Source organism: Saccostrea echinata, unplaced genomic scaffold (assembly GCF_033153115.1).
Source record: "Saccostrea echinata isolate AGI-Se365-2 ecotype Australia unplaced genomic scaffold, CSIRO_AGI_Sech_v1 ptg000025l, whole genome shotgun sequence".
NCBI classification, from domain to species: domain Eukaryota; kingdom Metazoa; phylum Mollusca; class Bivalvia; order Ostreida; family Ostreidae; genus Saccostrea; species Saccostrea echinata.
In genome coordinates, this window is record NW_026889774.1 from 12811649 (window position 1) to 12829034 (window position 17386).

At 36.3% G+C, this 17386-nt stretch overlaps 1 protein-coding gene across 1 annotated transcript; it reads left to right on the plus strand.

Moving 5' to 3' along the window:
- Positions 1-46: 46 nt before the first annotated feature.
- Positions 47-7048, plus strand: LOC133192035 (vesicle-trafficking protein SEC22b-like). The gene is made up of 5 exons (XM_061327876.1): positions 47-211; positions 3471-3586; positions 4732-4892; positions 5144-5290; positions 6138-7048. The coding sequence occupies exons 1-5, from the start codon at positions 137-139 to the stop codon at positions 6290-6292; spliced, it is 654 nt and encodes a 217-aa protein (XP_061183860.1). The 5' UTR covers positions 47-136; the 3' UTR covers positions 6293-7048.
- The last annotated feature ends 10338 nt before the right edge of the window (positions 7049-17386 follow it).

A 17386-nucleotide genomic window follows, 5' to 3' on the forward strand; every position in this document is an offset into this window, starting at 1 on the left:
AGAACGTTTTTGTTAAAGAAAATGGAGACACAATATACAGTCTGAAAAGTTACACGGAATTATCCCCACGTCACCGAAACAGACGTCTCAAACTAACAAATTTCATACCACGGTACTGGAGGAATTAGATTGAAATATGGTGCTCATGACATTGATTGCGAGGGTGGCGGACGCCCTTCCATTGGCAGCGTCAATGCAGGAGGATGAACAGGTAAACAACTGATCTCTTATCCGCAGTTTCTTTTATACCAGATAAAAATAAAATAAAAATTTTTAAAGTTAGCAGTAAGAGATACGTATTTATTGAAGAAGAAGACTTTCAAAATTAAGAGGAACCTGTATACAATACATGGTATATATTCATCACTGCTGCTGCTATTAAGCACTCTCATGATACTGTAGTGATTTCTGGAGTTTGTTGTGGACAGACAGTTCTTAAAAAGTGTCTCCTGTGATTGCTTCCCCATTCAATGCCTATCCTATTATCTTTTGTGTTGTGTCCATTGTCAAGAACTGGCTAATAAACTGTTAGGAAAGTGCTTAGTTGGAGGAGTTAAGTGGTAAGGGTGAAATTATAATCTCGGACATGCAGTTGAATCAAGAATCATTTCAGGGTCCACGATAGTCGAAAATATCTGAGGTTTTCCAGTTGTTCTTCATGATTTTGATAATTGACGTGCCAGGGAAACATCAGAACTGGCCCCATTATAAAAAGGTGAAATTTCGCTGCCACCAACTGAACTTGAAATTTAAAAACTTACAGATCGAATTAAATGACAGCTCACAACTTATCAATAGAACAATGCCTCTACTTCTCACAAATATCACTGAAAAGAAAATGTCACTCCACATTTCGATACAGGTGTATGAGATTTTAAAATGCAGGAAATCAAAACAAAACCTCTAAAGTTTGATAAAATGTTTTCAATAGACAGTCAAACACTTTATAAAACAAAGAACAAGCGATAGTGGTAAGTACTAGAAGTATTGCACTGTTGATAAGATGTGAGTTAGATGTTTAATTCGGTTCACGTGCACCAAAAGTCAGTTGGAGGCAGCAAATTTCCACTTATTTTCTTAATGACACTTACCGGTTCTGACTTTTTTCCTGGCTCCTCAAATATCAAAATTGTGAAAAACATATAATGGAAAACGTCAGATATTTCAGACTATGTCCATGATTCAGTGTTCAATTCATTCCATGCCAACTGGCATTTAGCACATGCTTTCTTATTTGTGGTCCAATCAACAAGTATGTGACTAATTTGTAAATGTTAACAAAATAGATTCATTGATAAAAACTGTCCACTCACCTAACATATTTTCTTGTTTGAAAACATTTTCATTTTAATAAATCAGGTCAGAAATAAAACTCCAATAATGTGAAAAACATGCCACTGGAAATACCTAGTTAAATCTTGTAACTTATCTGAATGTGTTACTGCACTCTGCATTGCATTGATTGTATTTGAAAACTGAGTAAAAAAAATAATTAAGTACCTGTATCTTGTTTCTTTGATCTTACATGCAAACATGACAAAGAAACTCAAATTATTGCATCTTCATCATTGTTACAGTCTGAGACCTTTTCTTTAATCTTGACTTCACTTTTCTCAAATTTGTGTTTAACTTTTCCTTTCACCTTCACTTCAAATTTGTGTTTAGCTTACTTTCAAAAAAAATATTCAAGATATTTGTTATCAAACTTCATTTGCTGATGCATATTGATTAGAGCTATTCAATGGCTTTAACATTTTTGACCTTGATCTTTCCTTTGATCTTGATTTAATTCTTTGTTGTTAGCTAACTCACTTTTTTCTGAGTATACTATTTTGCCATAGTAAATTTTCCTTTAGATGCTGGTCCCCCCCCCCCCCCCACTTTTTTGATGTTTTTAAGGTCGAGCACTGGCAAATTTCAGGATTCGGACAGTAAACTTTTTTTTGGTCAGATAATTTTGGGAAGTTGCCACCCCCCTTTTGCTCAGTTTGTTTATTTTTTCTTGTCAGATTGGGAAGTTGGCCCCTCCCACTTGAAACCGTTGCTACGGGCCTGGCAATACTAATGAAATTGTGTGGAGCATTCTTGTGCTATGAGCATATTTCTAGTTTTTTAATTCATTATGCAGATATTTATGTAATATAGCAAAAATCTTTTTATCCTAGATGGTTGCTATATTTTTATTAGGATGCTATAGTGCTCTGGATTTTAGATGCAGTTACAATAACCCATAATTCTGAAATATCTACCGTTATTTATACCATGATTACAGTGAATATAAAAGTAAACAAAGTTCCAGTTAGGAGAAAAAAATAATAATAGTAATGGAGCAATTATTATTAAAACATATTTCCTCTATCCATGCCTAATCACATCTGAATCTTTTGCACTTTGTCATGTCAAAATACAAGTGTGTTAGTAATTTTTGTATTTCAGTTGGTCACCCTTAAAGATAATTAGTCAGGCTAATTGCTTCCCAGAATTATATCCACAGACAAGAAGTGCATTGTTTAGATATAGCACAGGGTGTTTCAATAAACATAACTTTGGATGTCTATATTTTTGAAAGCAATAAGATATATCCAAAAGATGTACCCAGATAGAAAGCATTTTTCTAGGAAACAGTTTTTTTATTGGAGCTAAATTAGAGGAATTTGAGAAATTGGACCTAAATTAGAGAAATCAGAGACAAAATATGGCTGGTGACTGAAAAACACAGCATCCCTTTAGAACACATTATACCATCATGACATTAGATTGAAAAATGTTTCTGATGTTCATGTTTTAAAAAAACTTAAGAATAAACGATATAGTTTTTTACTTCGACTGTTATGCTTTAAAATTGTATAATTACATTCTGTAGATTTTTGTAAAAGTTCCATTCATGAAGACAATTATTTCCCAACCTTTTTTTTTTTTTTGAAGTCAGGACAAGTTTGCTGAAACACCCTGTACTACATTTAGAGTAGATGTTCTGGTGAAATTTTCATAGAAATCAGTGTTTTACAAATAGGAGTTACATAAAGGCATTAGAAATAAAATGTAAAATGACAGTAAAGTGGCATTGTCAGGGGTCTGTGAAATGGTCTCTCACAGATCCTTAGTTCTGGGTTTGTACTCAGTTAATAAATCAAATGTGTAGTACACATTGAGGTTATGATCAATTCTTGTTCAGAAGATCAGAATATAATTGATGCATGTTTACAAGACCACTAAATGCAGATACATTGTGCATGTATTGGGAATTCACTTTCTTTAAGGTCTAATCAAAGCAGGAGTATGAAAGTTGTTTATAGAATACATGTCAAACAGCGCAGTTAGGGTATGAAACAGAATAACTTGAACACTCAGACTCTACACATGAGTGCCAGAGTTAAGATAAAAGAAAAAATTAAAATTACATGTACATCATTTTCTGAAGAAAATTTTCACCTTGTGCCTAAATTATCCATAAAATCTACATATTACAGCAAGGGAGAGACTTGATGGAATATCAAAACCAAGGTAAACAATTGTTTAGGAAGCTGTCCCAAGATCCTCAGCCTCCCGCCAGATGTAGTCTGGAAACTGGACCATTTATATTTCAGTAAGTACAGCTAATATGATCTATGAATCTTTTACCTGAATATGAAGGGATGATTTCATTAATACTACTATTTATTATGTTTAATATAAACACTCTGGTATACTGAAAGCTGTTAATTGTTGATTTTTGATCCCTAAATGATGTTTGGAGGGATGAAAATTCTTTTACTTGTATAGTGTATGCAATAAATCAAATTAACAAACAGAGAGAATTCACACAATAAGAATGGAAAAGGCTATACAGTTGGTCAATAAATTGAATACCATGTACATGTATTAATTATTTAAAATCCATTAAAGTTATTGTCCATGTTTGATTCATAAATTTGTATAAACATTTTTATATATGACTAGTTATTTAGAACAATAAGATAGTACTGTATAGTTTCATTTTTCCTCCATATTGCATTCTGTAAGGTTTTGCATTTGTTCCCATGCCTATTTTTAGCTCTATTGGTCAGAGACCAGAAGAGTTTATGCAATAGTAAAGTGTCTGTCGTCCCTTCATCTGTCTGTCTAGTTGTCCATCTTCAAATAATTTTTCAAAATGCTACTCCTCCTACAATTTTGGTCGGTTTTCATTATCACTTGGCACACAAGTAGACTACACTAAGATGCATAATTCTGTATATCCCCAGTTTTTGATTTATAAAAATAGAAATTTCTATGAAATACTTTCAAAACGCTACTCCTTCTATAGTTTTGCTCTGATTTTAATATTACTTGGCACACAAGTAGACTACACTAAGATTCAATGAATGGTGTTGCCATGGTTACTAAAAAAGGAAATTTCTGTGAATTACTTTCAAAACACTTCTCCTCCTTCAGTTTGGTCTGATTTGAATATAACTTGGCATGCAAGTAGACTACACTGAGATGCATAATTGTCTTTATCATTTTTTGATTTTAATGAATGATATTGCCATGGTTACTAAAAATTGAAATTTCTGTAAATAATTTTTAAAAGACTCCTCTTCCTACAGATTTATTCTGATCTAATTGCAATAAATTTTGCCACAAAAAGAGACTAAACCAAGGATCATTATTCTGTTTATTGCTGTTTCAAGTACAAGTGCTATTTTTCTTTCCTTTGGTTTAAGTTCAAACCAGTAGAGCTACAGTCTCATCAGAGAGTTCTGGTTTCAGTTATGTAATAGAGAGAGGGGTGTGTTTTTTGGCCCTGTGTGAGCAGTCATTCTCAAAGAGACTGGCATTTTCCTTCTTAGAAGATTTACAAACTGAATTTACTTCCCAGTATGGACAGAAAGTGGATTCTGTTTCCAGGCCATATAGTTTTATAGAATTTGGTAAGTTTTATACATTACTGTTTCAGTACAGCTCAAAATGTGTGAACTGTTTTTACAAAAATAGTGCAAGGCATTGTAAATTACACGAATGAATATTTATTTGAAAGTTGAAACTTATGGTAAACATATTGCTAAATATTTAAAATACATTGACTGAATATAGTAAACATGTTGAAATTTCACTTGTAAACTTGCAGTAATAAAGTACCATTCTGTTAATAAAATGTTTTATTATTGCATTATTATCACAGACTCGTACATAAAGAAATCAAGGAAAAGTTACATGGATTCTCGAGCTAGGAAGAACCTGAGCAACATCAATTCAGAGTTACAAGACGTGCACAGGATCATGGTTCAGAATATAGAGGATGTCTTGTTAAGGGGAGAGAATTTGTCAGGTAAAAGTCATTTATTCATTGACAGTACCTTTCTGTATTACTGCTAGAAGACATTAACAATGACATGTCAAGTCAATGGCTCAAACAGCAACCTTAATAAATTACGATGTATGGGTCATTTCCCAAATAAAAACAGAATATTGTAATGAAACCATAACATTACCAATGAAAAAGTGAAGATTATGAACAGTGATTGATCAAAAAAAATCTATAAACAATACAAATCTGGAGATTACATAACCATTACCTAATCAACCACTTTCCACTGTGACAAACTACCCTCTCAAATAACTGATCACTGCCACCAAAATGTGATACCCACTCAAACCACTAATCACTGTGTCAAACCCACTTAAATAGATACCCACTCAAGCTACTAATCACTGTGTCAATGCCACTAAAATATGATACCCACTCAAACCACTAATTACTGTGTCAAAGCCACTTAAATATAATACCCACTAAAACCACTGTGTCAAAGCCACTTTCAAACCACTAATCATTGTGTCAAAGCCACTTTCAAACCACTAATCACTGTGTCAAAGCCACTTAAATATGATACCCACTCAAACCACTTAAATACTGACTTAAATAACTAATCACTGTGTCAAAGCCACCAAACTGAGTCCAGCTTTCTCAAATATATTATACATATACATATCTTATCCTATGAACATGTAAGGGCAGTGATAAATTTGATGCAAAGGATTAAGTACACCCAAAGGGTGATCATAGTTTCTCTGTATCTATTTAATTTTTCTGCTTGTTTTAAGTTTACTTACTTTTGTAAGACTTGCATTGTCCTGAGATTGTTCATAATTTGAAGATTTTTTTCCTGTCTTTGTAGATCTTGACAGTAAGGCCAGTAATTTGTCAGTGATGTCTCAGAAATATAGAAAAGATGCTCGATACCTAAATCTGCGATCAACCTACGCAAAAATCGCAGCCATAGTCATCGTCATCATTGTGTTGCTCCTATTCTTGAGATATATGATTTGGTGATGCATAATTACAGGGACATCAGTGCTGTAAAAACAAGCCTTGTCTAGTCTACCCATAATATACAACACCTAAGAGCTTCATTGTGTTGGGAAGGGATAATTAAGTTAATGTGCATTATATTAAAGACAAAGAAATGTTATGAGGGTTTAAAATGGTGTTGTTTGGAACTACAGAAAAAATCAATTTGTGAAAAAGATAACCTGACAGACTGTTTAAATGTCAAGATTTGATTAAAAACTGATGTAAGGGATTAATATACATAGTGGTGTGTTTGACATCTTTATTCAACTTTTTACTTTCCAATGTCTTCATGTGTTCAAAGCATGAAATAGTGCTTTAGTGGGTAGATATGTGTAAACATGAGGGTGTGTGAACATGCTTGTTTTAATGAATGACAAGTGAAATGGTATACTGTGCCTTTAATTTTGTTTTCATCAGTTAGTCTGATCTGTTGAGGTTGTGTGTAACACTGGGTTTAATTATCAATTAAATCATGCCCTGTCATTATGTGAGTATACGGTAGTAAACTACAATAAGAGATTGGAGTAATTACTGAATTGTATGGACCTATGAACTTTTTAGTTAGTGTTATGCATAAGGATGTGTATTTATTAGATGAAAAGAATATACATGTATGTATGAATGCTTGATGTGTGTTTGTGTGTATGTGTCTTTATACATTTCACTTCATGACTTGTTGAATATACATTGAATGTAATGAATTTGTTATGATTGGATTAAACTAATTCTACAATATTCTGGAATTAAATTATTTTTTATGGATTCAGATTTATCTGGGTATTGCCATATAGTTACATCTTGTCAAGTTATTTTGCAACCATTTCCTATCTATTAAAATGCTTTACACCCCCTATCTGCTACCTCCATTCCCCACCAGTGGAAATGCAAGGAATTTCAAAGGTTCTGTAGAATAGGTGTTGGAACATCATATTGTGGTAGTATGTATGTTGGCTTCCGTAACCATAACTCACTGGTTAGAGCACTTGACTAGTGATACAAGGTCCCTGGTTTGATTCCCAGCCCAGCCATAGATTTTCTTTATGCATTCCTTCCTCCTTACTAAATTTGGTGGCCAGTGGGAGGGGGGGTGGGGGTTGTTCAGGTTATTAAATTAAAAAGTCCTGGCGGGGCTCATGAACTTGTGTCTTTGAAGTCAATATCCTTATCTCTCCATTCCGTAAAAACAATGGGCCCTGGCCCCTTCAAGGCCACAACTCCATTACTTTTAAGGAATGGATAGGTATTCAGACATCAACCTATCCTTAATCAGCCCTATCTGAGCTTAAACCTAATAACCCCTTCCAGATCCCATCCTCACAATGTCAAGGTTTTGTAATTTCGGAACTCCACACAAACCCTTGACATAAGTCACTTTTAAAAGTTGTGGTTACACATGACGTAATGGATAATTATAAACTAACCAATGAGAATGTATTTTTCAAATCCATCATTGCCAAATGCAGGAGGATAAAACGTACGCTCAACTAGGACCTCGGGTCACCCGCAAATAGTTCGTCATTTTGCGTAGTAATAAAACATTATATGAACTCTTCAGGTATTAAAGGCACAAAAGTAAATTCATCTGTATCAATATGGTGACCTCAGGTCACCCTATATTTTGATTGAATTTTATTAAAAAAAAGTTTTCTCTGTCTTACTCCAATACAATTATATTAATAAAATTATATAGATCTTTCTAATAGATTAACAGAGACGTGAAGGTATGGTTTTAAATACTAAAACATGACAACAAGTTGATGTCATAATTAAGGCTCGGTGTCGGACGTTCCCCCCCCCCCCCCTTCACAAATGTTTCACTGGTTAACTTTATCAAACAATACATGTATTATTATCAGCAGTTTGAGAACCAATGTCTTTGTTACTGTGTTAAAAATTAACACACAGGGAAATTGAGACTTTTTCTTCATTCGTTCATCAGTCATAGACCTAAAGTGTTCAATTTAGGTCAATGGTTCAGAATTATCATCAGTCATCTACGATACTTAACTCTGCTTAATCTATAATTTATCCTATCTTACATCTGTTCCTATAGAAAAAGGAAAATCCACAGACTTTAAAAACTTTAAATGAGAAAAAAATTAAGTATAGATTTAGTTTTAATGTCCTGAATTTGTTCTCAAATTAACTGATTTTCAACTACAAATTCAAATAAAAAGGTTGAGATACCAAACAGAGATTGATCTCAAAAATCCTATTAACAAAGGAATTTGAAAACAGAGGATAAAACACAGATTCCTAAATTCCTGAGATAGGATCAGATGCATGAGAGGGATCATCCCTGGTCACATCAAATTTATTGTCACAAGCCTGCTTTGAGCAATATCTTGGATATGGAATGATAAAATAATGTGTCATATCAATTCGAGACCGGAGGTCATCAGGTATTGTATATCAATAAGGAGACAAGAGTGTGCAAAACAGTCACCAGATACCACCAATGTGAAGACTAGTGGTAAACTAATGTTTCATATCAAAACGGAGACTAGAGGTCACCTTATATTGTACATCAATAGGGAGACCAGAGGTCACCTTCTATTGCACATCAAAACGGAGACCAGAGACCACCTTATATTGTACATCAATAGAGAGACCAGAGGTCACCTTTTATAGTACATCAATAGGGAGACCAGTGGTAACCTTATATTATGCATAATTAGGGAGACCAGAGGTAACCTTCTATTGCACATCAAAACGGAGACCAGAGGCCATCATATATTGTACATCAATACGGAAACAATAAGACACCCTATATTGTACATAATTAGGGAGACCAGAGGTTACCTTATAATGTACATCAATACGGAGATCAAAGGACTCCTTATATTGTACATCAATAGGGAGACCAGTATTCAACTTATAGTTTACATTATTAGGGAGACCAGAGATCACCATTTATTGTATATCAGTTGGGAGACCAGGGGTCACCTTATATTGTACATAATTAGGGAGACCAAAGATCACCTTATATTGTATATTTTACATCAATAGGGAGACCAGAGGTCACCTTATATTATACATCAATAGGGAGACCAGAGGTAACTTATTATGTACATCAATAGGGAGACCAGAGGACACCTTATATTGTACAGAATTAGGGAGACCAGAGGTCACTTATTTTGTACATCAATAGGGAAACCAGATGTAACTCATTTTGAACATCAATAGGGAGACCAGTGGTCACTTTATATATTACATAATTAGGGAGACCAAAGATCACCTTATATTGTATATCAATAGGGAGACCAGAGGTTACCTTATATTGTACATCAATAGGGAGACCAGAGGTTACCTTATATTGTATATCAATAGGGTGACCAGAGGTCACTTATTTTGTACATCAATAGGGAGACCATAGGACACCGTATATTGTAAATAATAAGGAGACCAAAGGTTACCTAATATTGTTCATCAATTGGAAGACCAGAGGTCACCATATATTGTACATAATAAGGGAGACCAGAGGTCACCTTATATTGTACATAATAAGAGAGACCAGAGGTCACCTTATATTGTATATCAATAGGGAGACAAGAGGTCACCTTATATTGTATATTGTACATCAAGAGGGAGACAAGAGGTCACATTATATACATCAATAAGGAGACTAGAGTTTACCTTATATTGTACATCAATAGGGAGACAAGAGGTCACTTATTTTGTACATCAATAGGGAGACCAGAGGTCACCTTATATTGTACATAATTAGGGGGACCAGAGGTCACCTTATATTGTACATTAATAGGGAGACCAGAGGACACTGTATATTGTACATAATTAGGGAGACCAGAGGCCGGCCTGTTCAACAGCGCAAACGTTTGCGAGTGCTCGCCAACATTTCTGTTGAAAGAATAAGGAATTTAGGTGAGCGCTCGCCGACATTTGCTTTGTTGAACAGGCCTCTGAGGTAACTTATTTTGTACATCAATAGGGAGACCAGAGGTCACCTTATAATGTACATAATTAGGGGGACCAGAGGTCACCTTATATTGTACATCAATAGGGAGACCAGAGGACACTGTATATTGTACATAATTAGGGAGACCAGAGGTCAACTTATATTGTACATCAATAGGGAGACCAGTTGACACCTTATTTTGTACATAATTAGGGAGACCAGAGATCACCTAATATTGTATATTGTACATGAATAGGGAGACAAGAGATTACTTTATATTGAACATCTTGTTTCCCTATTAATGTACTTTATAAGTTGATCTCTGGTCTCCATAATGATATCTCTCAGTTGATACAATACGGAAGAGCATGTTCTACGTATGAACAATTTTTAAAACAAAGTAAGTTATTGACAAAGAAGTTGATGAAGCAAGAATATCAGTAGTCTCGTTTAAAGTTATCATTTCGTAAGTTCTATGGTCGATACAATGACCTTGTTGGCAATTAAGTCAAATGCTGACTGACTTTTTTCAAACTGATTGTTAGCCCATTATTCACACACTGAGTTGTCCACGGATTTTTCCGTTTTTTTCCCGAACATGATAAGGAGCACACGGCGGGTGTGACCGGTCGGCATGGGATGCTCACTCCTCCATGGCACCTGATCCCACCTCTGTTGTTTGCTCCGCTCCTATTTTGTAATGTTTAATGGACTTTTGAGCTCGAATACTGTTCGTTATCTCCACATATTTCATAATCTTTATTTGTGTTATGATATAAAAGAACTTTTTCAATCTTTGTTTATGTAAGATATGAGAAATTATGGAGTGAAAGAAGTAATTTTTTCTTCACATGATTATATGTTCAGAAGCTTATTTCCATAATTATTGCCTTTATTTTGTTTTTGAGTTGTCTTTTAGTTAAACAGAGTCTAGAATCATAGAAGCCTGATCTCTGCATCCATATAAACTTTTTGTGATACCTGGTCTCCCTATAACACTGTAATGTACAATATATGGAGACCTCTGGTCTCCGTATTCATTCACAACGTTACGTGACCTCTGCATTGTCTCCCTAATTATGTTTTATATAAGAGGACCTCTGGTCTTGGCATTTGTATAAACTCTATGTAACCTCTGGTCTCTCTAATGATCAACATAAGGTAACCTTTGATCTCCACAATGAAGTACAACAAAAGCCTAATGATATACAACATAAGGTGACCTCTGGTCTCCGTATCGATGTACAATATTAGGTGACCTTTGATTTCCCTATCAATGTAAAATATAAGGTGACCTCTGGTCTCCCTATTGATGTACAATTTAAAGTGACCTTTGGAATCCCTTATGATGTACACTATAAGGTGTCCTCTGGTCTCTCTACTAATGTACAATATAAGGTGACCTCTAGTCTCCCTATTGATGTACAATATAAGGTGACCCCTGGTCTCCCTATTGATGTACAATATTAGGTGACCTTTGATTTCCCTATTAATGTAAAATATAAGGTGACTTCTGGTCTCCCAAGGATGTACAATATAAGGGGACCTCTGGTCACCCTAATGAAGTACACCATATGGGGACCTCTGGTCTCCATATTCATATTATACACAGCCTTATGTGATCAGTGGTCTGCAAATGATGAACAATATAAGATGTTCTCTGGTCTTCATATTCATACACAACTTAATGTGACCTCTGGTCTCTTAATAATGTTCACCATAAGATGACCTCTGGTCACCGTATTCATTAACACTTTTATATAAAATATGGTCTCCCCAGTGATTAACAAAATAAGGGGACCCCAGGTCTCCGCATTCATGTACAATATAATGTGACCTCTGGTCTCCCAACTAATGTACAATATAAGGTGACTTCTGGTCTCCCTATTGATGTAAAATAGAAGATGTCCTCTGGTTTCAATATTGATATACAATATAAGGTGTCCTCTGGTCTCCCAACTAATGATGATATAAGGGGACCTTTGGTCTCCCTATTGATGTACAATATAACTGATCTCTGGTTTCCCTATTGCTTTACAATATAAGGTGTCTTCTGGTCTCCCTACTGATGTAGGATATAAGGGACCTGTGGTCTCCCTACTAATGTACAATATAAGGTGACCTCTGGTCTCCCTATTGATGTCAAATATAAGGTGTCCTCTGGTTTCCCTACTGATGTACAATATAAGGTGTCCTCTGGTCTCCCTACTGATGTAGGATATAAGGGGACCTTTGGTCTCCCTATTGATGCACAATATAAGTGATCTCTGGTTTCCCTATTGATGTACAATATAAGGTGTCTTCTGGTCTCCCTACTGATGTAGGATATATTGGGACCTCTGGTCTCCCTAATGATGTACAATAGAAGGTGTCCTCTGGTCTCCCTAGAGATGTAGGATATAAGGGGATCTCTGGTCTCCCTAATGATGTAGGATATAAGGGGACCTTTGGTGTTCCTATTGATGTACAATATAAGGGGACCTCTGCTCTCCCTATTGATGTACAAAATAAGTTACCCCTGGTCTCCATAATTATGTACAATATACAGTGTCCTCTGGTCTCCCTATTGATGTACAATATAAGGTGACCTCTGGTCCCCCTAATTATGTACAATATAAGGTGTCCTCTGGTCTCCCTATCGATGTACAAAATAAGTTACCTCTGGTCTCCCTAATTCTTTACAATATAAGGTGTCCTCTTGTCTCCGTATTTATGTACAATATAAGGTGGCCTTTAGTCTCCCTATTGATGTACAAAATAAGTGACCTCTTGTCTCCCTATTGATGTACAATATAAGGTGACCTCTGGTCTCCCTATTGATGTACAATATAAGGGGACCTCTGGTCACCCTAATGAAGTACACCATATGGGGACCTCTGGTCTCCGTATTCATATTATACACAACCTTATGTGAGCAGTGGTCTGCAAATGATGAACAATATAGGGTGACCTCTGGTCTTCATATTCATACACAACTTTATGTGACCTCTGGTCTCTTGAATAATGTACAACATAAGATGCGATCTGGTCTCCGTATTTATTAACACTTTTATATGAAATATGGTCACCCCAATGATTAATAAAATAAGGGGACCCCAGGTCTCCGTATTCATGTACAATATAATGTGACTTCTGGTCTCTCTACTAATGTACAATATAAGGTGACCTCTGGTCTCCCTATTGATGTACAATATAAGAGATCTCTGATCTCCCTTTTGATGTACAATATAAGGTGTCTTCTGGTCTCCTTATGGATGTAGGATATAAGGGGACCTCTGGTCTCCCTGTTGATGTAGGATATAGGGGACCTCTGGTCTCCCTATTGATGTAATATATAAAGTGTCCTCTGATCTCCCTACTGATGTAGGGTATAAGGGGACCTTTGGTCTCCCTGTTGATGTACAAATGATCACTGGTTTCCCTATTGATGTACAATACAAGGTGCCCTCTGGTCTCCCTAAAGATGTAGGATATGAGGGGATCTTTGGTCTCCCTTTTGATGTACAATATAAATTATAAGAGATCTCTGGTCTCCCTTTTGATGTACAATATAAGGTGTCTTCTGGTCTCCTTATGGATGTAGGATATAAGGGGACCTCTGGTCTCCCTGTTGATGTAGAATATAGGGGACCTCTGGTCTCCCTATTGATGTAATATATAAAGTGTCCTCTGGTCTCCCTACTGATGTAGGGTATAAGGGGACCTTTGGTCTCCCTGTTGATGTACAAATGATCCCTGGTTTCCCTCTTGATGTACAATACAGGGTGCCCTCTGGTCTCCCTAAAGATGTAGGATATGAGGGGACATCTGGTCTCCCTATTAATATTTGATATAAGGTGACCTCTGGTCCCCCTATTTATGTACAATATAAGGTGTCCTCTGGTCTCCCTATAGATGTAGGATATAAGGGGACCACCTCTGGTCTCCCTATAGATGTAGGGTATAAGGGGACCTCTTGTCTTTCTTTTGATGTACAATACAATGTGATCTTTGGTCCTCCTAATGATGTACAATATAAGGGGACCTATGGTCTCCCTATTCATATAAACTTTATGTTTCCTCTGCTCCCCACATAAAGAATATGGAAACATGAGTTTGTCTTATACTGTACATCAATAAGGATATCAGAGGTCAGACGAAGTGGTATATGAATCAGTAGACCAGAGGTAATCTTATATTGTTCATTATTAGGAAAACATGGGGTCACTTGAAGTTATAAGAAGACAATTTAAAAAATGTTGCATGTGAAGAATTATTTTTCAAATTCACTCAAAACAAAACTTGAGACCCTGATTTTTTTTACAAGCAAACAATTTCACAATTTCTCCAAATTTATTCTCTAAATTTATGTAATTGGATGGGGGATGACATTAGACAACTTTTCCTTCATATACAGTATATGTATCCCACAAGCAATTGACAAAGGGTCCATGTTTTTTTAAGTTTGTTATTTTGGAAAATATACTAGTAGTTTTGATTCGTTTATGAATTTGATAAGTGTAAATTCCAGGGAAAGGGAAGGAGAACATCAGCCTCCATCCTTGCAAGACTGGGCATACATCTACTCTGTAAGATTAATATTAACCAGAGGTTTACTAGAGTGTTAAACTGATAAGGTCGCCTATTGAGGTATGACCTCAAAAGGGAGACCAAAGGACACCTAATATAATTTATTACCAAATAATTATTCCATTATCTTTAAGGATCAGTGAAGAGTCCGAGCGGGGTGGGGGGGGCAAGACCTACAATGTACCTCCTCCCCCTATCTGTTAGATCTGCGAATGCAGAGACAGGAGGTCGCCTACCCTGATATATTAAAATGAGATCAAAGGTTAGCTACTGTGTTAAATAGATACTGTTGCCTTACATGGAATAATAATATCATTAGGGAGACCACAGGTCACCCTACGTAATCCATTGCTGTATAACTTATATTTTATAATATATTGCAGTCAATGTTGCTCCCCCCTGTATCTTTCCTCATATCAGATGATTATTCCTTTGACAAAAATAGATTTTCTGTTTGTTGTTTTACACTGTAAAGGCTTCACAGTAGTGCGATTTATTCTATTTTTACTTTACGGTTGCAATGCACTACATTTTGTCGCGGAGTAAACAGGTTTGATAGCTGTGAACTGAGCCGGTGACCTAAGGTCCTAGTTGAGCGTACGTTTTATCCTTCTGCTTTTCAAATGGCCCAACTCCAGAGCATATCTTTTGTTACTGTTAGGATGACGATCTTCCAAAAATTAATCCCCGATGTTTCATTTAATATAACTAGTCACAAATCCTACTATATCGACTCTTTCCATTTTAAAGACGAGTCATATTTGCTTACAAAACTCACCTACAATAAAAGCTGTTTTCTGATTGGTTCCTACAGATGCCGGTTGGTGCCAGGTAGAAAAAATATTTTATCTGGCGGCCGCCAAATAATTTTCTGGTGGCCGCCAGATAACTTATCTGGCGGCCGCCAGATAAAATATTTTTCTTATCTGGCGGCCGCCAGAAAATTATTTGGCGGCCGCCAGATAAAATATTTGTTCTACCTGGCACCTACCGGCTTCCGTAGGTTCCAGTCCTAGACCAGGAACAAATGAAATGGTAGCTTTCTAGCCCAACTTTTAGATAACGACTTATGTCAAGGGTTTGTGTGAAGTTCCAAAATCACAAAACCTTGACATTGTGAGGATGTCCAGATCCAAGACCATTGTCCCCTCCAAAGCCCAGACCTTAGTCACCCCTTCATGAACCCAGTTCGTAGTAGCCCCTTACAGGGCTAGTACCTTAGTCACCCCTTCATGAACCCAGATCTTAGTAGCCCCTTACAGGGCTAGTACTTTAGTTACCCCTTCATTATCCAAGACCAAATTCAATTCTATCTGAGACCATAGTTATCCCTTCTTTGGCCAAGACCTTTGTCATCCCTTCCTGAACCCAGACCTAAGTTATCCCTTCTGGAGCCCAGACATAAAACTCTTTTTCCTGAACCCAAACGTTAGTAAAGTTTCCTAAGCTCAGACTTTTAGTCACCCTTTCCTGAACCAAGACTTTAACCAGCCTTTCCTGAATTCAGAAATACAGACTTAATTCATATGTTTTTGATCCCAATTCTAAGTCAGACCTTCCTGAGTTGAGACCATAGTCACCCCTTATACAGCCAAGACCTTTGTGGTCCCTTCCTTAGCTCAGACCTTAATCAGCCTTGCCTGAGCTCAGACCTTAGACATTCCTCCTTTATACTTGACCTCAGCAACCTCTTTCTGAGCCCTGAATTTAGTTGGCACCTTAAGCCCCGACCTAAATCAGCCCTCTCTGAGCCCAGAACTTATTCACTCCTTCCAGTACCCAGACCTTAATCAGCCGTCTCTGAGCCCAGAACTTATTCACCCCTTCCAGCCCAGTCCTTATTTAGCCCTTCCTGAGCTTATACCTTAATCAGTCCTTTATGAAACCAGAACTAATTCATCGCTTTCTGAGCTCAGACCTTATTCATTCATTTTTAAGCCCAGACCCTAATCAGCCTTTCCTGACACCGACTTTATTAATCCCTTTTTGAGCCTAGACCTGAATCAGCTCTCCTGAGCCCAGACCTGTCACCCCTCCCTGAGCTCACACTTTTTTTTAGCCCTTACTTAGCCCAAATCTTTATCAGCCCTTCTTGAGCACAAACCTTATCCAAATTAAACATCTATGGGATGAAACGGGAAGACGTACGTGAGCCGCAGTTAGAAAATGCACACTTTCAAGCGAAGTTGGGTTACTTGAGGAATTCAATGTTTAATTTTCAATCAGGAAGAACTGTCTAGGTGAAAATACCAAACAGAGGCCACATCGTTTAATGACATTGTATATTATTATTTATTTATTCGCAGAAATAAATTTAACCCCATATAACCTTCTTTGTGTTCAGGAGAAATTTATAACATGACCGTTTAATTTTAAGGTCAGACGACACGTTCCTCGAAAATATATAATTTTTCCCAAGAATTTGCCATTTGCCATATCGCTACTTAAACAAGTTTCCTCACCAAAAATTGAGATACCTTACCAGGCATTTGGGCAAGATACCAGAGGGTGATATTTCTTATATAATCCTTATGGGTAATCTTTTGAATTGTCAATGTCACAATTTTTGGTATACTTATTTTAAAAAA